This window comes from Tyto alba, unplaced genomic scaffold (assembly GCF_018691265.1).
Source record: "Tyto alba isolate M040663 unplaced genomic scaffold, T.alba_DEE_v4.0 Super-Scaffold_16, whole genome shotgun sequence".
NCBI lineage: Eukaryota > Metazoa > Chordata > Aves > Strigiformes > Tytonidae > Tyto > Tyto alba.
In genome coordinates, this window is record NW_024881278.1 from 20,190,532 (window position 1) to 20,212,755 (window position 22,224).

The 22,224-nt window shown below is 41.9% G+C and overlaps 1 protein-coding gene and 1 long non-coding RNA gene across 5 annotated transcripts in view; both read left to right on the forward strand.

Moving 5' to 3' along the window:
• Positions 1–212: 212 nt before the first annotated feature.
• LOC116960766 lies at positions 213–8,719 on the forward strand. Of its 2 annotated transcripts, none has more exons than XR_006165012.1 (3): positions 213–290; positions 7,381–7,533; positions 8,282–8,719. It is a non-coding gene; the product is annotated as an uncharacterized LOC116960766 (long non-coding RNA). The 2 variants fall into 2 exon arrangements; XR_004406563.2 differs by lacking the exon at positions 213–290 and adding an exon at positions 304–645.
• Positions 8,720–14,463: 5,744 nt separating this feature from the next.
• Positions 14,464–22,224, forward strand: part of KCNH1 (potassium voltage-gated channel subfamily H member 1) — a 185,562-nt gene continuing 177,801 nt past the window's right edge. For all 3 annotated transcript variants that reach the window (XR_006165065.1, XR_006165064.1, XM_042789835.1), the window contains exon 1: positions 14,464–14,661. Coding sequence is in view for 1 of the 3 variants with exons in the window: in XM_042789835.1 (XP_042645769.1) it covers positions 14,589–14,661 (73 nt within the window). In the remaining 2 variants the exon portion in view is untranslated. The remainder of the gene's footprint in view (positions 14,662–22,224) is intronic.

Below are 22,224 nucleotides of genomic sequence, written 5' to 3' on the forward strand. Positions count from 1 at the left end.
CACCTCCTCCCCCCTCACACCGCCCCCCCTCCCCCGGCACCGCGCAGCCCCCGGGAATCCCTCCGCGCCGGCCCGGCCGGATCTAGCCGAGGGGGGCGGGGGTGCCGGCAGAGCCCCGATGGCGCGGCACAAGTTTTCCGCCCGAGCTGATACCGGGGCCGCTGCCGCGCCGCGGGGCTCCTCCGGAGGGAGGGTGCGGAGGGGGGGGAGGAGGGGACTATTTCTCCCGGCGGCGCAGGGATCCCGGCGGGGAGGGGGTGGCTCGGCCCTCGGTCGTGCGACGGCCCGCGGTGAGGGGCGGGAGGTGTCGGGTCGCCGCGGCCGCGAAGGAGGGGCTGGGAGGGAGAGGAGGGGGCGCGGGTGTGGGGCAGCGCCCGGGCGGCGGAGCGGGGCCTGCGAGGAGCGGCCGCCCCAGGGGCCGGAGGGCGGTCACCTTGAGGGCCGGGGCGGGGCGCGGCCGCGGCCGTGAAAGCCGATGCCGTCTGCGGAGGGGGCCGGCGCGGTGAGCGGCCGCCTCGGCGGGCGGGGCCGCCTTCCTCGGCGCGGCTCTTGGGAGCCTTTCAAATCAGGGTCAAGTCGGGTTGGGGAGATTAAGGGCACGGAGAAGCCGGCGCCAGAAACGGGCAGCACCGCAGTTAGTTCCAGGTGCTGTGGGGGGTGTGTGAAATGGGTGCTAATTTTTCTTTCTAAAGGCACGAGGTTATTTGTTTTGATTTATCCAACGTAATTCCAGTGTGTTACCGAGTGCTCTGGTGTCGCCATGCAGTTCAGACCAAAATGCTATGTTTTAAGAGGAGAAGAAAAAAAAAAAAAGTCTACGACTGGCTCATATAGGGGCTGAGTTACAATATGGTTACAGTCTTGTTTCTTAATCTGGAGGTGTGTTAGTCTGGTTTGTTTCTATGCAAATGCATTTAATGTTGTGGCTATACTTTAAATGTGTGTTAAAGATTTGGGTTGTTTGTTTGTTTGTTTTAATGATGCAGTGATAACTTGGCAGTCTGATTTCCTGATGTAGGGAAAAAGTATAAGCTTAGCTGTTAAAGTTACGGTTGCTATATATTGTAGTCATGTCTCATGTTCCAGCTAAGGCTATCTGACACAATCCATTATACTTTGTCATATCTCAGCCATTCGTTCCAAACTTTGTCCTGGCAGCTGTCTGCCTCAAGTTGGTTGGTTGATTGACTGACTGATCGATTGATTAAGAGTGCTAGCTAGAATGGTACAGTTGCTTTCTTACAGTGAGGTTAAGGAAAGATGACTACTTGTGTCCCTACTTGTGACTACCAAGTGTCCCTAGTGCTTTACAGTGGGATTGTAACATGATGTAGTTTGCCATGTTTGCAGGGTGCTGTTGTTTGATACTAGTCTTGAAATCAGCTCAATATGGTCAAATTCTGTAGTTTTGAAAAACCTCTGATTTACATGTGCTTTCTAAAGTATGGTGGAAAAATATTGTCAAGATTCTTCCTGCCCTGGAAATATTGTGGCCTTTGAAGAACTGCTTTTGCTACAGCTTTTGGCTGCTGACCAGCAAAAATGGGAGAAAACAAGCTCTGACTCCTGTATGCTTGCTGTTCCCTCTCTCCAAGAGTTGGGAAGACAGTCTAATAAGGAGAAGGTATAAGCAAAGGTGGTTGACTACCTGCAAGAGCCTCAACAGTTGGGGAAAAAATACTGTAATGTGATCTTGCATTTTAACGTACACAAAAGAATTCACATAAGAGAAAGCACTCACAAATACCAGAACCACAGAAAAATCTCCAAGCAACGTTTGCACTTTTTAGACCCAAAATCAATAAGAAAACTTGCAGGAAATTGGGCCTTGTTATTTTAGTTGTCCTAAAACTGAGTATTTGAGGCTTTTTAGCTTTATTTTCTAACAATGTGAGGTTTCGGCAAATGTGCAGCATTATGGCTGCTTATGTCTCTCCATTCTTTTAACTGATAAAGCTACTGAAAATTTTAATAAACTATTAGAGCTTTCAGGAATGCTAGGTTCTTACAAGTGTTGTGAAGTTAATCACCTGAAAGGAAGAAAGATTCCTTGTCAGTGTGTTTGGGAGGAGGATTGTCTTAAGACCTTGCCTCTTTTTGTTTCTGTTATTTCTCTGGCTGCTGTTAAAAATGCATTTCAGAGCATAGGTTTGCCAAGTCAAGCACTTTAATATTAGCAAATGCGTGCAGTGTGTTTTCTCCCCCATGCAGTTTTAAAGTTGGCTTGCCTTGAAATATGCCTTCTCTTGTACAGAAGTCTTCCTTTTAATTTTTTTTTTCTTTATTTCCTTTTTCCCCCTTTCCACAGATCCTCTGTCACATTCAGTATCTGGGTGCTCCTGGACTAGTTGTGGTATGCTAAAGCAGACTGTTGTTTGTGAGATTGGTCCTGCATTTGTTGTAGAAACTACGTATAAGGAATTGGCTTAGACTAATATTACCATATATCTCATGATTCTTAATTTTTCTTTCTAAACATAAGCCATAGAGGACAGTAATGTAACCAGTGCTTTCAGAAGGTATGACTCGGGCCAGTCTAAAGATTCTTTTTATGAGCCTGCCAGTTTTTCGTTCTTGGAGGTTATGCATCTCTTCTTAAAACTTTCTTCCCAAAGTCATACTTACAGGGGGAAAGTTTGTGTTTGGGCAGGTAGGGAGGGATTGCTGGAGTGCAAAGTGGATTGCAACACTGAAGAAGGGCTCTTAAAATTGGGTTCTTAGACCGTCGACTCCCACAATTCATCATTATTACCTTGCAGTGAGGGATAATGATAGTATTAACTGTTGAGTGGTGAGCTATGGGAAAGCAAAAACTGTTTATTCAGGGTGAAATAATTTCTTAAAACACTAGATGGTTTCACACTCCTATGTTACTATAGAATCATTTAGATTGGAAAAGACTCTTGAGATCATTGAGTCCAACTGATAATGTAACACTACCAAGTCCACCGCTAAGCCATGACCCAAAGTACCACATACATGTGTCCTCAATACCTACAGGGGTGGCGACTCAAATACTTCCCTGGGCAGCCTGTTCCAATGCTTGACAGCCCTTTTGGTGATGAAATTTTTCCTAATACCTGCTCTAAATCTCCTTTGGTGCAACTTGAGGCTGTTTCCTCTCATCCTATCACTTCTTACTTTGGAGAAGAGTCCAATACCCACCTCGCTATCCTTCAGTTTGCTGTAGAGAGCAATAAGGTCTCCCCGAGCCTCCTTTTTACCAGGCTAAACAACCCCAGTTTCCTCAGCTGCTCCTCATAAGACTTGTGCTCTAGACCCTTTACCCACTTGGTTGACCTTCTTTGGACATGCTCCAGCACCTCAGTGTCTTTCTTGTATGTTATGTCCATCTTGCCTATGAAATTTCTAGCTCATGAAAAGTACTGCAGATCACATCCTTGGTCTTTTTATCTCACGGTGACAGTTTTATGTTTTCAGTTAGTTTAGAGCATTTTGACAGTTCCCTGGCTTGGGAATGTCACTTTATACCATTTAAAATCTTTGTCTTTTTTGATCTTTTTAGAAACAGGTCAAATTATTTTGTGATGCTGCTTCAGAAAAATCATGAATGTATAAAGCGTGTTATGTGAAACACAGAGAAAATCAGATGACGGTGAACCCTTTTGGCAATATCCAGCTTGGAAACTTGCACTTTAATGTGAAGATATATAATTTCCTTTGGTATGAATGTTTCATAAAGAAAAGCATGTTCTTTGTCTTCATAAACACATTGAGAAAAGCATGCCTGGAATCAAGATAATTTCAGATAAATTACACTGCTTGGAGTCTGTTCACTTCTCTGCAGGAAAATATATAGGTGTCATCTGTCAAGTACTGTGTTTCTTTTATATTAAACACAGCTCGGCCTGCTGGGTGGTAAGTGGGAGGCTTAGGGTGGACAGGGTGAGATTTATTAGTTCTTTCAGACTGATGGTTGTTGCTCTGTTCCACGTGACATTCTCGAATTTTCCAGAGACTCCATGCTCTAGTGGAGCCAGTGGAAGATGGTGAAAGCCGTGGGTTTTCTACCGCTCTGGAAAATCAGACCATTGGTCTCAAGCTGGGCACTTTATTAGTAGTTCTGAATTCTAGTCTTAATGCTTTATCAAGGCAGAAATCGGTAAAAATTTGTTCTATAACTGGTCAGTCAAATGCAACAATAAAACATTTGCCAACTGACTTGCTGCTGTTAATATCCCCCAAATGAGAATAGAGATCTTTCTTTGTTTGCTTTATTTTTGTAGTGCTCTTTTAGAGTTATAGGCTACAAGAGGTGTCTGCTCTCCAAATCTGGATGGAATTCTTTTGCAATTTAATTAGCATCTTACACAGAGTATAGACTGTCTGTATAAGTTCAGTCAGTAACTTATTCTTGGAAATGGAGAAAATCATGTTGTAATTTCTTTGAGAAGTCTAAGGACTTCAGCAGTTGTAAACACTTTTCGGTATTTAAATATCTGCCAACAGCTGATCGAATTATACTCTTCTGAAACCTTTGCCAAAATTTGAGGCTTTGAGGCTGTGTTGTACGGTGTTGGTGGTTGATATGTTGAATGAAGCTGGGAATGTTAGGACTTGGCACTCTGTTAAAAATAGTATTTTGAAACGGTTTGTTGCACTGTAGGAAGGCTTATCCAAGAACTAGCATAATGGGTTAGTACTATCATCTATCTTGTTCAGTACTTTGATCTTGACAGTTACAAACAGCAAAGACTACAGAGGAACTAATTTTTAGGCAGATGTCATAATCTCCATTCTCTCTTGGCAATAAGGTTTTCTAATGATTTGTTGAATCTCTGAAGCATGAAGCTTGATATAATTTGAAAAAAAAATATAATTTTGATTCCTCTAGATGTGTTATGAAAATATATATTCCACCTTTACATAATTGTAGATTGCTTCATTGACTTTCTATAGCAGTGAGTTCCACTGACACTGTATGATGATTTTTTTTTTTCTTTTAAAAGAAAAATGAAAAATTTTCCAAATAATCCTCTTTTTCTTGGAAGGAAGGGCAGGTGTTCCTGATCAACCCTTTCAGTCTCATTATTTAATTTCTCTACAGTTAACCTAAATATCTGGTAATCTGTACCATTTACAGAAAGTAAGGAGGGTACTGTGTCCAGTTGATTATCATGGCGTGCTGTGGGAAAAGCCTGAGTTTAGCTGGCTTAACCTTATGTTACATAGGCAACTTGGGACAATAGGTCATTTCAGAAAGCCAGTTTACAGACATCGTTTAACTAGTTATATTTGTCCATACCCCCTTTAAAGTAAAATTTGATAACAGCTGGCATCATGTCTGTGAATCAGGACATTGGTATTCAGTATTGTCAGTGAAGACTCTCAATCTGTGTATGAATAGCTTGTGTACGTGGCTGAAATGGCAGCATCTCTTTACAAATAATTTGGCTTTAGGGCCAGCTGTTTCCAACAGGGGAAAAAAAAAAATCATTGTAATTGTTTTGGTAAGCTAGTGTGCTTTTACTTTGTCCTGTCTTGCTTTTGCATGCTAAAACTACTAAACTACCTAAACTACTTTTCATAGGACTGTTCAGTGGAAAGCAGATCTCACCTAATTGATACTTAAAGCTGTTGGACTTTCATAAGAAATGTAATTTTGCTTCTGCATAGCATCTAGATTTTCTGTGTGTTTGTTTATTGTTTTTTTTAAATGCAAAGCAAGTGCTTTGATTTCATGCATAGTGAAATGTGTGATAAACTTATGCTTTATTTTTGACCAGAAGAGGTGACCATTTGCTGTAAATTAATGATTTTTATGCTCCCTCCTATTTTTTTCTTCTCCTTTTCCTTCTGTGAAGTAACAGTACAAAAGGAACATACTGTGCAAGATTTTCTCCTTTCAGTTAATAATACCAAACACACACTTCCTTGAGAAAAATGTCCTTTAACACATACCAGAATAAAAAAATTGTTCTCCGATATGTTACAATGTTGTGTGCCTAATCCTGAAAAAGGGATAACCTTGCCCCAAATGGCTTACTGTTTAATGAGGATCCAGCCAGCGTATGTAACCACCATTAGGAAAACCAAGGGAGAACGAGGAACATCAGTAATATGTTAACGTGAGCACACCTGGTAAGATTACTGTAACCCTGTATTGCCCATCCATGTAAAACACAGTGTCATTGTATGAGTAATTTCAAGGGATTTGAAAGAACCAAAGGTAATAGTGTTAAGAACCTCATTTGAGGAAGATGATGTGTCTTTGCTTGTGGAAAAAAAAAAAAAAGGGTAGAGTGTGTGCTGTAGTAACCAGTAGTAGCAGCTTGTTTTGCTTTATGTCCTGGGCCTTGACAGTAGGAACATTTTATGCTACAGCATACTGGCACCTCCTGCTGAATTTTGTTCTCCATAGCTTATCCTAACTGGCTTCTTGTGATTTAAGGGCTGGGGAGTGTGTATAAAGCAGAAAATTACACTGAATCTGTATTGCCAAAAGAAGGTTCCTGATGTATTGCAAGAGTTTGTATTTTTGTTTTCCATCTCATGGTTTCTACAGAAAAGCATATACTGTTTCTTATAAATCCCTGTGTTATGGAGCTGTGCTGGATTTTGGGAGTTCAGTGTGGCTGGGCAATGTAGATATCAAAACATCATTGCTATTCAAGTATCATCTTTTCCTACTGTAATTATTATTTTGCTGATGTAATGGTCCACAGTTCAGGTATGCAGTTCGGGAAGAATCAGCAAGAGGTTCCATTTTGAGAATATGTATAAGATGGAGTTGCAATCAATAAAAATATAATTGTTAATTAATTTTTCTGAAATGTGTAAGACTTGTTTTCCCACATGGAAATTGTTATTATAATACCATTTCACTGGATTTTTCTAGGAGTACAAATGGTTCCCTAAAGTGTATTCTGTTAAAAAACCCCCAAACAACAACAAACAAATCAATATGGCCATGTCTGGCTCTTCAGGTTGTATTAGATAATGCTTTCAGGAACGAAGATTCTCTCTTCTCCTGTCTGAGGCAGATAAAACTACATAAATAGAAAACTGAAATCCACAATCTTGCGTTTGAGAGGGTATGGATGAATAATACATAAAGGGTCAGTCTACACCAGGAAAATCCTCCTTGGGAAGATTCATCAGTTCACAGCATTTCTGCTGGACTGTTTGTTAAACTGAGAGGAAAAACGAAAGCTCATGCTTTAGGCTAAAAATGCTGGATACCACTAGGACCTTTGCTATCGCTGGTTTCCACAATAGCTTTTAGAAAAACACCCGCTTCAAATTCACTTTCAACCAATGTATTAAATAATTTCATCTAAATTACATACCTTTTAATGAAGGTGACTTTTATCCTCAGTTTAAGGAGTCTACCTAATTAAAACTTGGCATGTGTTACAGCCCAGGAGCCTGTTATGAGGTCCTTTTGTGTTGGACATCAGGTGTTCTGAAAAACCGAAGGGATGATCCAGGTTTCAGAGTTGGATTCTGAGCCCACTGCTAGAGATCTGCTCCCTACAGATACTGCAGAACTGCCAAAGACGTCTTTGATAGGTGATGTTTCTGCTGATGTTTCGTGTATAAATGTTCACGTCTAACACGCATGTGTCCCAGCCCACCTACTTGTTCCCTAACTTCACCTCCCTTTGTGCCATACACAGTATTTTGGTTAGGTAGCTGGAGATAGGTTTGGATATTACAGTGCATCTGTTTAAAGAATGACCTGACATTTCACTGTAGTCTGTGACTTTACACAGAAGCTTTTGTATCAATTAACTGGTAGCAATCTTTGATTCACAATAATAAGTGGAAACAAAAAAAGGAATCCAGTTCCATTTCTTTAAACACTTTGAATTTAATTGAGCATCTGTGTTCGTAACTGAACATCTGTAAAATGTGAGCTTCTTATGAGCATAGTATCTGGCAGTGCATGAGCTGAATATATTGTAAAAAAGGTAACCAAAATTTGAAAAGGCATAGCAAAACCCCACAGCAACTATCTAGGTGTTCACAAAAATCAATAACCCATCAGACTTTAGGGTCATGTGATATTAGACACTAGGACTAGATAAGAGTCCAGTGCAGATAAAGGCCTTGGGAAAAAAAGTGTTACTAAGATATGATCAAACTCAGAAATTTTTCCTCAGTGCAACTGCAGGAGATAAGAGATTAGTTAAAATAAGAAAATTGGTATTGACTATATTTACATTTTAAATTTAAAAAGTGCTGCTACTCAGCTAGTTACAAAGTAGAGGGTTTTATTTGTTTTTCTTTTTTTTTTTTTTTTTTTATTTCTTTCCAGATTTGTGTCCTGAGTTGTTGGGCTACTTCTGTGTATTGTTCCCACTGCCAAAGAATGCAACGAAGTTCTGCCTGCATAGAAAGCAAATACTGCAAGTAATTCAGCCTGTTGACGGGAAGATCAGCATGTGGGAAATATGTAATGAAATGTTCACCTTGATAAAACTTTGAAATGAAGTGAGAATAGGTTGTTTTGTCTTTTTTTTGTTGTTTGTCTGTTTGTTTTTTCCCCCCTGTTGTAGGGTGGTGGGGTTTTTTTGAGGGATGTTGGTTTCTGTCTGTTGACAAACTTTCTAAAGTTGAAATAGTACAAGGAGCAGATACGGTTAGTAAAGTTGTGAGGTAAGAGATCAACTTTATAAAATATATAACTCCGAAACAGGAATTCTGAGCACATGTAAGACAAAAGCTATGAAATACAAGTGGTGTGCAAGAAACTTACTCGCTGTGTTGAGTGTAGTTTTATACTGGGTACTTTTTGAGGTGTATTCCTTGGAGAAGCTACTGTAGAAGAGGCACTAGCAGTGTCCTTACCACTGTCAGCCTCACAGGTAGGATGCTTCTGTCCAGAGAACAAGCAATGGTGTTTTTAAGATTGTACTGCTTTTTAAATTTAACAACAGAGTTTAGGCTATATATTGTAATTTGGGGAGTCTGACTCTATATTATCTAGGAATTCTTCCTATTATTACATTCCTGGAAACTGCTATATAGTAGAATGCAAGGTTTGTTCAGAAAGCTAATCATGTGGTTTAGACCTAGGGCAGAGGTTAAAATGGGATGTTTTAGGGCCAAAGTAGGAAAAAAAAGAGATGGAAGACCTAGCTAGAACAAGCATATTCCTCTAGGGGTTATTTTTGAGAATCTGGGCGTAAAATAGCTGGTTTTTGATTTTATTCTTTGTACACCATATTACAAAAAATGTAGGATTAAAAGTGGCTTTTTAAATATTGTTTAACTGGGGACAACTGGACCACAGTTGAGAGAGAAAAATGCAGTCAGTAACAACACAGTAATGCAGCCTGCAGTGCTCCTTTCTACTTAACAAAAAGCTATCACCCAGAAATATGGGTTCCTAGACTTACTGTGGGAAGGGCGTGCAAATAAAAGTATTTATTACAATTACTTAGGGGGGCCCCTGCTTTCTGTTAGAATTCAAGCAAGCTGTACCTCAGTTGCTTCATTTTGCCTTGTTTTATATTGACCCAGACGAAGGAAAACCAAAGCCAACTGAAATGCACAACAAAAACCCTACCAGACCTGGAATCAAAGAAACTGTGGTTAATTTATTTTCCTCCACTGAGCAATAATACTTCAGTGGGTCACTGTCTCTGCTCTGAGACTGAGAGAGACCATGGGCAGGGCAGGGCTGAGCCAAGAGGTTTGGGTAGAGACACTTGCAGGGAGGGGAATGGTGATAGTAGCTGGTGTCCTAATAAGAATGTGTGTGGGTTTTTGGTTTTTTTTTTTTTTTTTTTTTTTTTTGTGTTGAGTTGTGTTTTGGTTTTACTTTTTTTTTTTTTTGTTTTTACCTGGAATCTGGAAGGACAGCATGCCACCTCCTGTTGAAATAAATGGAGATGGACTTGCTGTCCAAATGGGGAATTTTTTTCTATGCCCTTTTGAGCTGTTCTAAGAAGGAACAGTTCTTCCCCGTTAGCCCACGCTCCAAATGTTAGATATATAAATAAAAGACTCTATACTCTCTCATCAGTTTTATTTTGAGATTTATTTTCTTCCATTCAGAATGTAAGATTTTTTTAGTTGTTTTTTCCATATTTGTTACCCATAAAAGTGGAGGAAATTCAGTAATTCCAAAACTAGAAAAACTTCCATATTTATTTTTTGACAAATTTGTTATGGCTATTTGGGAATACTGACATTCCTCAAATCTTAGGTCTACAGTCTGTTGTGCAACTCAATACTTCTTTGAGTTAAAAGTTTCATTTATTTAATGGACCTTTAAGACCCTCAGGCAGAACTTTGCCAATGTCTGGAGCATTTTGGTTAAAATGAGTTGTAGAAATAAATTAGAATGGTTTCAGTAAGATGCACAGATGTTTTCCCAAATTCTTTCCTTTTGATAGACATGCGTGTACTTGTTAAACTATTGGCTCACCTTAGTTTTAAGGACTGACTTCTGTTTCTCATTGCTTTTTCCATAAGATAACAAATAATGTTAATCACAAGCAAGTAAGTATTCATGTATATGTGTACTTAGATGGGGGCCTTAGCCTGTAAACTTTTTGGGGTAAAAATCTATAGAAAGATGGCTCTTTTAGTGATTTTAATGTAAAAATAAAAATTAAAAAAAAAAATCATTGTTATCCCATCTTACTTTGAATCAGAATTTCTTATTTTTTTGTTTAGTGTCTGTATGGCAGAGTAACTTGTGCATTACCCTCTGTAATTTGCTATCCTATTGATTAATGTGGTTTATTTCGACAGTTTAACAAAAGCCACATGGTAGTATACAAATGGAACTCAATTTAAAGATCTTTTTTATTTTCAGTATTGGTGGTAGTTTGTTATAACTTTGTGTTACAATTCTGTATTTTGACTGTTTTTTTTTTTAACAAAAAACTTCTTTTACAGAGAACAAAATATAGTCTGTAAAACAGGGTAGAAATTAAAAAGACCTTGAATAAAACCAGCGCTTTTCAGTATAAATCAATTAAATTTTGAGCATATGAGACTTCCCTAATCCCTGTGTTTCTTTACTGATTTGATGCTGTGGAAGTAAAATGGTGGGTCCCAAAGAACTGACACAGTCTAACAGCAAAAGTCTTGTGCAACTTTGGAAGAACTGGGTTTGTTCATACTGAAAGGCAGCGAGAGCAGACAGAGGAGCATTATAGCAACTTTTCATGCATTTGGAAGCTTGCAAAAGGGTTGGTGATTTTTGTGTCCGCAGAAGAAACAGTTTTCACTAGCTTTAAAGACTGGATGACTTAGCAGTATTTTAGGAAAAGCTTTGTTAGGAAGTTTGTTAGATGTTAGAACAGAGTACCTAGAGACGCTCTTTTGCTGACAAAGGGGGAGTTTTTAAAGGGAGTTAAGGTATTTTCTCTCAGGAGTAAACCTTGTGACAAGATGAAAGAAATGAGCTCTGTCCTGTTACAGCATTTTTATTTCATAGATGCCATGGGGTTTAGTGACATTCCCACAAATTAATGCCTGGAACTAATGTTTTTATTGATGATAGAGTTTTCAACATGTTTGTGTGTATCAACACTGGAAGTTACAGTTCTGTTAGTAAATGGGTTGGTGTAAATACAGGCTGCTGCCAAAAAGGGAGGTGTCTCAGCTGCTGTTCCTCATTCACCACCAGTGCTGGGTTTCTTTTCAGGATGGTTTTCAATTCAAGTGGGGTGACAAATATGCACAGCTTAGATGAAGGCAAATCTGTCCTTTTTGCAGCAGCAGCTGCTCAAAGTGACTGTGGAACAGTAGCTTAAGGCTCTGCTGCCAAAGGATGGTCACTTACTAGGGTACTACTAGAAGTCCTGACCTCAGGCCTTTTTCAGGAGAAAACAGGCTGAAAAAGCAGCATAATAAAGTGCAACTGAATATCTTCTATAGCAAATTATGACCTTTCGTATTAGCCTTAAGTGGAAGTGTTAGATATTAAGTTCTGCCCAATAGGCTTTAGCAAACAAGCAAATTAAGCAATTCCATTTTTCAACTTCCCAAAAAAATGGTAGCTGGGGAGATGTAACTATCTAATACTGAAGTCAGACTATACGTGTACTGCTTCAAGTGGGGATTTGCTTCCAGCCTTATATTGTTTGAAAAATTTACCAGTAATGGCAAGAAGATGAGTATAGAATTCAAAATAATTGCAGTGAAACATTAACACGGTGTCCCTCTGCTCTAGTGGTGAAAAATTCATATCACCAGCAGGATTCGTATTTTCCAGTAGGGAGAAAGTCTAAAGGAGGTAGAAGATAAAGGAGAAATCTTCCATTTGCTAAAACATTTAATTCATTTGCAGTGTTATAGGGTAGATATAAACCCCAACTTAACTAAAATGGTACCTTTGACATGGAATTTGTAGGTTTAAGCATGATGCTCTGAAAAATTGGGTAATCGGAGACTGGACCACACAATGCAACGCCAACTGCAGCCAGCTCACACTTCATTGGAGTTCCAGAGAAAATACAGATTTCTTTCTTACTCTGTGTCCCCTTGCTCTCACTTCTGTGTACTTGCTGATTCAGTTTGAAATCTTTTTTTCTTTAAAGGCCTCAAAGTTTCTGTAATGTATGCCAGCTGCCAGATGTCTCCAAGTCATAGATAATCCCGCAGAGCCTGGCAAAAGCTAAGACAGTGTGCACTTATCTAGCCCTCTGGCACAGTGGCTTAGAGGAATAAGGAAATAGTCTTCCAGGTCCCACTTTCAAAACTTCACTATTTGATGTTAGCAGTAGTGTAAATTCAGTGTCAAAGGTTACAGTTACATTTTTTTTTTTTTGTGGGGAAATTGCTAGAGTTTAAGGTCTCTTCAGGTTTGGCCTGTGCCACTGAAGGTAGCAGGAACTAAACAACCTGGGGTCTTCCTATGTACAGTTGTTGGGGATAGATTTAGGTATATAAAGATGCAAGTAAATGTGTCCATGGGATTTTTCAAAATCCAACAACATTTCAGGGAGAAATAGTAGCTCTTTTGCAGCTTTGCGTTCTTGATTTTTTTTTTTTCTCTCAACCTGTCTGGCAGCAAATCCAGGCATGGCCAGTATACAGTTCATGACCAGTTTGAAAGTGGCTTCCATGGCACAGCTACTTCATATGCCTGGTGGCAGGGCAGGGCCACTCTGGGCTGTTAGGAATCACTCAGGTCTTTGGCTGTGCAAGAGGCTGGTGACACCAGGATGCTCTGGGACTCGATCTGTAGCTCCTGCTGCAATGAAGTCGTCGCCTGCCTTCCTTGCCCCTGATACATGGCGTGTGTCCTTTCACTTAGAAATGCTGTGGGAGGCAGGAAGATGGGGCTTTTGCAGCAGCCCGTGCATGCAGTGCTGTGTAGTGGAATTGGGCTGTGTGCGTGGCCGCTGGCGGCACCGTGGCCCCGGCCCAAGTGTTGCCTCGGGGAGGGCCAGCCGGGCAGTGCCAAAATTTGGTGGGAGCAGTGCTAATGCTTAAAAAGCCCGAGTGACATCGATGATCATCTTTGCTGTGCTTTATTTGTGCATCTTGCAAGGAATAGCTTTTCCTCAGGCATGTGATCCTGTGGAAGCACACTTGTGTCTTGAATATGCTCTGAGCTGGGGAGCCTGGGGGTGCCGCACTTGAGGAGGCGTCACAGCAAGTAAATGCCAATGCCAGTGAGAAAGTCTGCCTTCTAAATTAAAAAGATCTGAGTATTTTCCATTTACTGATAGGTTGGTAAGGGGGAAAGAACAAAGTCGTTTAATCCCTGAATGAATAACCGTTGTAAATTAAATATTTCAAAGAGTTTAAGACCTGTCAAAGGTTATATTTAAATAGTTTATCTCACTGCTTCCACTGAGCTAATACTCGGTTTGACCACATAATACTGAGCGGCCGCCTTCGAGAAATGATCCCAAGAAACCGCGGAAGGCGGGCCGGGGGGCAGCCACGGGGCTGAGGGGCGAAGCCGCCGGCGCTGGGCGGTGGCGTCCCACCCGGGACGGGGGGCGGAGGCGCCTCCCGCCGCCCCGCCAAGAGCTGCCGCCGTCAACTCGGGAGGGCTTTCAAAGCGCCCCGAGTTTCTCAGCACGCCCCACGGGCCACGGGTGAGGCTCCGAGCCCCGCCGCAGCCGCCCCTGGGCGGGTGACGGGGGGGCGCCGTGAAGCGTCGTCCAAGCCCTGATGGGGCAGAGCCCGCGCGGGGGCCTCCGCGGCCGTTCGGGGGGAGCGGGCCCCTCGCGCGCGGCCACTGGGCGCCGCGTTCCCGCCCTGCGCTGCCGCCGTGAGAGGGGTTGCCGGTGGCGGCCCTGGGGCTCCCGGGGCGGGTGGGCTCCGCGGAACCGGCGGCTCGACCGGCCGCCCCTCAGCGAGCGCCGCGCCGCCCCCAGACGATGGCGCTGCAGCACCGGCCTTGCGTTGCGGCGGCGCGGAGCGGCGGCGGCCGGCAGGGGGCGCTGCCGGGGAGGTCCGGCGGCGGCGGCGGCGGCGGCCGCGGGGCCGCGGTGCGCGGGAGGCGGCGGCGGCAGCGGGAGGGCTGGTGCCGCACAGCCGTGCCGGTCCCGGCGGAGGCATGGGGCGGGCGGGGAGCGGCGCGGCAGAACGCGGGTCGGCGCGGCCCTGAGCGTAAGCCACGCGCGCCGCGTTCCCGCAGAGCGACTATGGCCGGGGGAAGGCGAGGGCTGGTGGCGCCTCAGAACACGTTTCTGGAGAACATCGTGCGAAGGTCTAACGGTAAGGAGGGGACCGGGGCGGCGGGGAGGCGCCGGCGCCCCGCGGCTGAGGGCTGGGGCGAAGCAGCCTGTCGCTTCCTCGGCGGGGGCAGCCCCGGCTGCTCCCGGGCGGTTCCGCCGCGTCCAGGTGCCGGTGCCGAAGCCGGTGCCGCCGGTTGCTGCGCCGCCCGAGTGCTGCGGAGAGACCCCGGCCCGGGCGGCGGGGCTCCGGCCGCAGGTGCGCCGGCTCGGCGGGGCGCCCCGGGAGGACCTGCCGGCCGGGCTGTCCCCGGTGCGGGGCCAGACCCGCGCCCGCGGGGCTGAGGCGGGGGCAGCGCCGGGGCCCGGGCGGCGGCGGGGTCCGGCGCTCGGCGGGGGCTGCGGCCGCGGGGGCACCGGCCGGGGAGGCGGCGCGGGCATTCAAGATGGTCTCTGGGAAGGGAAAGCCCGGCGCTGGGGACCGGGGGGGGCTGCCGGTCTGAGTTGGAAGGGAAGATTTGTCTTAAGTGTGGAGAGAGTTTGCCATTTTGAGGGCTGAGGGGAGATCGGTTTGTTTATTTATTTATTTCTGTTTCTTAGTGCACTGTAACCAGGTCTTTCTCCTGGAAAACTGTGGAGTGGAAAATGCCTCGAATTTCACAACTGCATGCAAATATGCATTAATGTCATCCAGATTCTTTCACTTAGGGACTTACCGAAAGCTGCTCCCTCAGTAAGCCTGCGACCGTGCAAGCATTCATGTATTTGTTTAAACCTAGGCATGTGCATTTTTTTTTACAGCTCTGAGCCGAAGTTCTGCCATTTTTAATGCTTCCATTGACTTCAATGGGGTTACTTAAGGGATTAAGAACTTGTAGTATGATTGAGAATATGCAGGATCAAGCTCCTTTCGAAGACAAGACGAGTTAATTAATTAAAAATATTGTGAGCTTGTTCTCGTAAGGCAAAGACAACCCTCTTGATAAGCAAGTAAAAACCCCAAATATCCAAAGAATGATTTTAATTTGTTTTGTTTTTTTCTTCAATTAGCCACTATTATTGGAGAAAAGTCTTTGATAAGACCATATGGTCACATAAAATTGTGAAGCTCTGTTTATAGTTTGTTTCTCTCTGCAACTTTTCTATAGAAGGGGAGGGGTTGGAAGCTGCAGTCCTGAAAAAATACTCGCAGTTCTTACAGTGAATCTTTCCCTCTTTTTTTTAAAAAATGAAATGTTACATTTTATCACATTCAGACTGCTTCTCTAATCTTCCAACACCACACATCTAAGGCTTTTCTCAAAACTATCTTGAGTTTGTAGATTATTTTCTTCATTAAAACCCAATTTTCTCTTTTGACTTTCAGTGCTAAAACCTTGATGCAATAAATCAGTTGAGATTTGGAGACGGAGGGGATCATGCAGCAGAAGCTATGCTTTGTTTCTTCCTCTCTTCCCCCATTATTAAGAAGGTGTCATAACAGTGTGGTGCTGGACAGCACAGGTGACAGCACTCTTATTTCCAAATGCTCTGCAAGTCCTGAGGGCTGTAATCAATACAAGTTTTTAGATGAGGCTTGGTAGGAAGTGATGCACAGTTCAGACATATTAGGAGAAGCTTAGGGAAGTGACTCAGGTTTAGATGCCCATTTATTCTGTAATGTGCCTTCTAGTTTTTGCTGGATCCAGTCCAGCTTTGCTGTAAATGTGATGCCGTCACATACGAATCCTGTATGAATCAGTTCTAATGTGGAACCATCAGCCCGTCCTAACCTCTGTCTCCTTCAGGAGACAAGGATAGTCTCCTTTCTCTCCTCGTCTGGCAGGGCTGTGCTGGCCAGCGTGGGGACAGTATGGAAACATGCCGGTTCCGTGTTGCCTACCTCGTCTCAGTCTGCCTACTTGGCCCTTGAGATGATTTGGGATGCTCACAGGATGAGTGCTTAAGTGGGCCCATAAAGCTTGAGGTTTGGCTCCCCCTTCTTGGTTTCATTCGATTGGGTAGTGAAACTATCTAGACTGTTTGGGATTTGCCAAATAAACCTTGGGCTTGTTGTCAAACAGTATTTGCTGGCACATGCAAGCAAGTTAAGTAGTGCCAACAGATATTGAGTTGATACAGATATAGGAGTGTTCCTAATTTGGGGAGGATTCCCTTTGAAAGGAGGGGAATTTGGTCATAGAACAGAAATAGATACTGAATAAGTGATTCACTTAAAGGTACTTTTATATAACGTACATCTGCAGTCACAGGTGACCTGAGGAAAACATATTCTTGCTGTGTGTTGTATTTTGGGGTAGAGGGTATTAAATCAGTGAAAGAGGCCGTACGGTAATAACAAAGTAAGTAGCATGAACCCTCTTTTGGAAGCATTGCTCTAAAGACAACACTAATTATACCATCTTTTTACCGGATGTTTAACAAGGAATTCTTTGGACAACCTTTCATATTAGTCGTGGGACTAGTATGATGTACCTTCAATGGCTAAAGATAATAGCAGTGTACGTAGGCATGCAAGTTCAGGGTTTTTCTGTTAGGGTTAGTATTTTGCTCATTTTCATATCACACCATCTGCAGCAAGACTCGCCTCAAACTCTGTTGGTCTGAATCATCTCCTTCAGAATTATTAGGGATGAGAGCTTCTTCATAGGTAGCAAATCATCTGGGACAGGTTCTCGTGCACTAAATGCCAGCCAAAAGAGCTATGCTAGGGTTAGAAGCTGCACAGTATTTCCCCTCCACACGCTGGAGAAAAGAATGAATTGAGAATTTTTCAACCCATCCTGGGTATGGCACACACAGGAAAGAATACATAAAGTGTCATCCACCTAGGCTTGTGGACCTTGTCTGGTCCTCTGTGATTTCTTCTTGCAGAAGACATTTGGACGAAGTGTGAACTTAAGGTTCTTTCCTCTTTGAAATGAGGGACATCATAATCCTGCTTGTCTTCTATTTAATGTTTAAAAGCTGTGTTTCTATACTATCCATCCAGAGCTAGAAAAATAAATGTTGCATGTAGTGCTTGGTTGACAAAAAATTGTTTGAAGCATTAAAATATTTAAAGACCTGAACACCCAGTGGGACAGAAAATGAGCCCATGCTGTAAACCAGTGCGGTATGTAAAGAATCACTAGCCCCTGATGGTTACCGCTAATGTGATATTAATGTTTTTCTCGGGTAATGTAATACACCCACAGTATACAGGCACTATAACAATAACAGTTGTAGTCTTGGTTCATGGCCAAGGCACCCAATTCAAATGGTGCAGTATGTTATAGAGAATACTGATTCTTTGTGATATTCCAATGCTTTATCAATAACTGGAGGCAAAAATACTTTTCAGTTTATGTAAATGCCAGACAGATTTTGCAGTCCTTCATTGGTCAAAATTCTCTCTGAGGTACGTGATAATTGTGCATGTGTAAGGATGGCAAAAGCAAGCCCTGTGTTTACAGGACTTTGGAATTCAGTGGAAGTCACAGATGCTTTTCTGTTCTATTGAGAAAATGAGGAGGTTGGAAGAAGGGGAAATTGGAGGTCATAAGGCTTGTGTGAATTTAGTCTTGCTTTCACTAAATCCCCTGGGAACACCTTAAGGAGATGTCAGGTATGGAAGCAAACTTGCACCCTTTGATGGAGAATGCAGTGAGTTCCCAGTAGAGGGAAAGAAAAAGCACCTTCAGACACAAATCCTGAGAATGACTTTTTCATGATTTATGGCATTACTTCCACTGGAGACTATAAAGCCCCAGTACAATAAACACTCTGCAACCTGGGCACGCTAACCTTGTACCATTGCCTGAGACCTAGGAGAGAAATTAACTTTATTATAAACAGCTCTGAAACTGAAAAACCTGTTTTTGTGTTCAGCTAGAGAGAAATGCAAAGGAAGCTAACAGAGAACGAAGAACTGAACTGCATTTTAGTTTCATACTTTTCACACTTGCATGAAATGTTCATTTAAATGAAATGTTTGCAAAGGACCCTTAACCTGACAGTGCTGTGTCTGCTGCAGCCTGGCTGCCTGCCTTCCCTTCAAAACCTAAAGCAGTGAGCAGCAAGGTATGGAGATGCAGACCTGGCTGCAGCTAAAGCGATTTGGGTCCAGAAGCAGTATAGGCATGCTTCCCCACGGGTATGTTTTAGTATCTTAAGTGTTGTGGGTCTAATCACTTTCAGACGACTGAGCTGTTATGTTGGCAGGGAGCACATAAATGGATGTGATAAGCTCTGCATCACTTTTCTGTATGTGATGCTGCAATGGTAGCCGGGTCCTGGGCATTGCTGGGATACCTCATACTGCTGCAATGCTGTTGGTAAATCGCAGCAGTCATGGAGAAAGTATTTTCATACTGAGAACAGGAGTGCTTTTGTTGAAATTGGGAAGCACGTTTTTGGGGTGGAGTATACATTTCTGTTTCATTTTGATAGAATATATTTGGTTTCCTGACAGTTCATAAATTTCCATAATTTTCAATGCATCTTCAAGCAACACTGGGTGAAATTCATGATTTGCAGAGGGACCAGCTCGGAAGCCTTGTGCTTCAGGTACATGACATCCTAGTGTGATCTAGTGAGGTTGTATTGAATAGAGAGATGCATTTTAGTGACTGCTTTAGACATGAAAGTACTGAAAAGGACAAAGTTAACTGTGCACAGGGAAGAGCAATGTTGAGGTATTCCTTATGAGGTGCAGTGTCTGGGTTAAGCTACCCTAGTCCTTAAAGCTCCCAAATGGGAAGACTTGGAAGGCTGTAGCAGATATGCAGGAGGTTTTCTGCTTCATGCTTCCAGTTCAAAGTCTCATCCATCTTATGGACTTCAGCGGGTTAATTTCAGCATGAAAAACCCCAACGTAATGGAATAAAGGCATCTGGCCTGGAGAATGCTTCTCTTCATTTGTATGGAAGGCTCTTTGACAGAGTCACACCTTGCAAGAAGTGCATGGAAAACTTCTGGATCAGTAATAAGATGGTGCTATATGTATAGAGTGCCTTTAATTAAAGATTTTGTTGCTCTTGCCATTACTATGGCTTGCCCTGCGCAAGGCAAAGAGAATGTTATCCTCTACAAATCAGGCATCCAGTTGTTGAACTCGAGTCTGTACCTTTTTGTATCTAATCCTGCAAGACTGATTTTATTCAAGATTTCCTGTAAAATCACTTTTGGCCAAGTAAAGTCCCCAAGTGTAGGTCTGTCTTGGCACTGATTATAACAAGACATTTAGCCATGAAAGCAGCACCGTCAAAAAACACAAGGGGACAACTTGTAGGTTCTGTGTTAAGGACATTTTTCCAAACTGGGAAACGAAAGGGTTTTGTTTCTTCCTGATCTTCCTTCTTTTCTAAGTTAACTGTGAGGATGCTTTTATTTTCATGCATGTTTTTCATACAATCGGTTAGTACATCAAAATATCTATTCACTATTGGCATTTTCTTTTTCTCCATATCACCTGAGTTGAATATAAAATGATCTTTTACTGGTTTTTACTAGGCCAGAAGCTTCTAGTTTTATGGGTGCATCTTTATGCATTTAGAAATGTATGACCTGATTTCCTTAAAATTATTTTTATAGATAGTAAGAAAAAACCCGTATAACACAGAGATGATAGATAATGTGTTTGAAAATTAATGTTCTGAAAGCTCAAGAAGTTCTACAGTGATAATACAACATATCAATCCATTTCTGCATTAAATCCTAGAACAAGATCGTAAAACAAATCTTAATGAAACCCATTCATTGGAGAATTTGTTAATGCATTTTTGTAACTCATATAGCTAAAAGTGAGCAGGGAGTTAGGTCTTGTCAAATGCTTTTAAGGCCTTTGATGGCTGTAGCTATAATCAGTAAATCAAATGGCTTCTTTGAACTGATGGAAGACCCATATAATCAATGCAGCTAAAACATGCTTTTTCCTGGACCGCTTTTAAATTCAGATGGGAGAAAAAAAACCCTGACCAATTAAATGATGAAGTCTCACTGATAGACAGTGTTCTTGTCCTGTAGTAGGAATGATGCAATCTATGACTCTTACAACTGATGAACTTTATAATTTTTGAAAATTCTTACTTGTCTAAATATTTTTGGTGGTGTTTTTTTTTTTTTTTTCTAATTTCTCGCTATGGACAGTACTTCAGGGATAGGCCAAGAATGATACTACACATAAAATATATATGACTGCTTCTGTGAACTTTCCATTTCAGCTATTCTTGTTCCATTATTCTGCACTAATTTGTTTTATTTTGTTAAAAATATGGATAATTATGAAGATTCCACAGCTACTACTGTTGGAAGGATGTATTATTTGCAATTTAAACTTTTCTCATGGTAGAGACCTACTGTGAAATATTTGCTATAACTGTGCAAAATAAAAAAATGTTGAGGTGGAACCAGTAGTTTTTATCTATACTGCTGGCTGAAATTAACATTAATTTTCTGTAGTGATTCAAACTGAGTCACTTCGAGTTGTTGTTTTAGTTAGTGTCTCTCTTGTTATTTGTGGTAGGTATGATGAAATACATTTTTTAATAATTCTTTTCAGCCTGTACTTGCACTGTGTTCTGAAGTACACATGACAGTGTAAGTCATGTTTGAATAATGCACAAAATGCCTGCATTTAGTGGATTATATTCATGTTGTAGCAGTCAAGGAACTTTTAAATCCATTTTTATTTCTGTAAAATAAATAGTTATATAAAACTTCCATAAAACATATAAGCCCAAATTAACCTATCTGTAGGGCTTTAGAATATGTTGTTTTGTTTTAGAGTGAGGCTACAGCTTAAAATACTTTGGTCTTGATATTAAGGATGTACAGTTTTGAGGCCACTGTATCCTTATTCTTTAGAGAGATTGAGTTGTTCAATGGGATATTTAAACATTGACTCACTCCCACTCTAGGAATGAAGACAAGGAGATACTGAGTGGATGTGTGTATCTGTGTAACACCACTGACTTCTACGGGAGAATGTGGGTGGACGAGCAGAATTTTGTCTTATGACTTTTGTTCTACCATGTGACTAGTCTTTCGGTCCTTTAAGCAGCTCTGTATGTCCTTTGAATACAGTTACAACACTTCTGTTAAGATGAAAATTGGGTTGGTTCCTGTGTCTTTCCTTCCTGAAGTGATGAGCCTTGAATCCTGTGTATGCAAAGAAAGGATTGAATAGGTACTTGAAGTTAAGCTTGACTTATTTATACAGATTTAGGGCCATATTTTGATCTCAGAAGTTAAATTTGAACAGTGTAACTAATCAGTGTGACTAAATGCTTCAGGTCTACTTTTTTCAAAGCTAAGACTAAACATGAGCAAAAATTCATATATACATATCCTTTGCAAATTGTTAAAGCACAAGCATGATATCAGCTGTGTGACTGTGGCAATTTTGACAGGCCTACTTATAAACAACATTCTATTTCCATGCATTGTATTTCTTACCAAAAATGGAACCATCTTTTTTTTTTTTTTTTCCCCTATATCCAAATGATGCTACTTGTGATGCAAAGTCACAAATCTGTAAATACCAGAATTGTTTAGAAACTCATCTGTCCCTTGTACTTAAGCTCTATGATACAGTCTTTAATCACATGACAACTGCATGTGATTT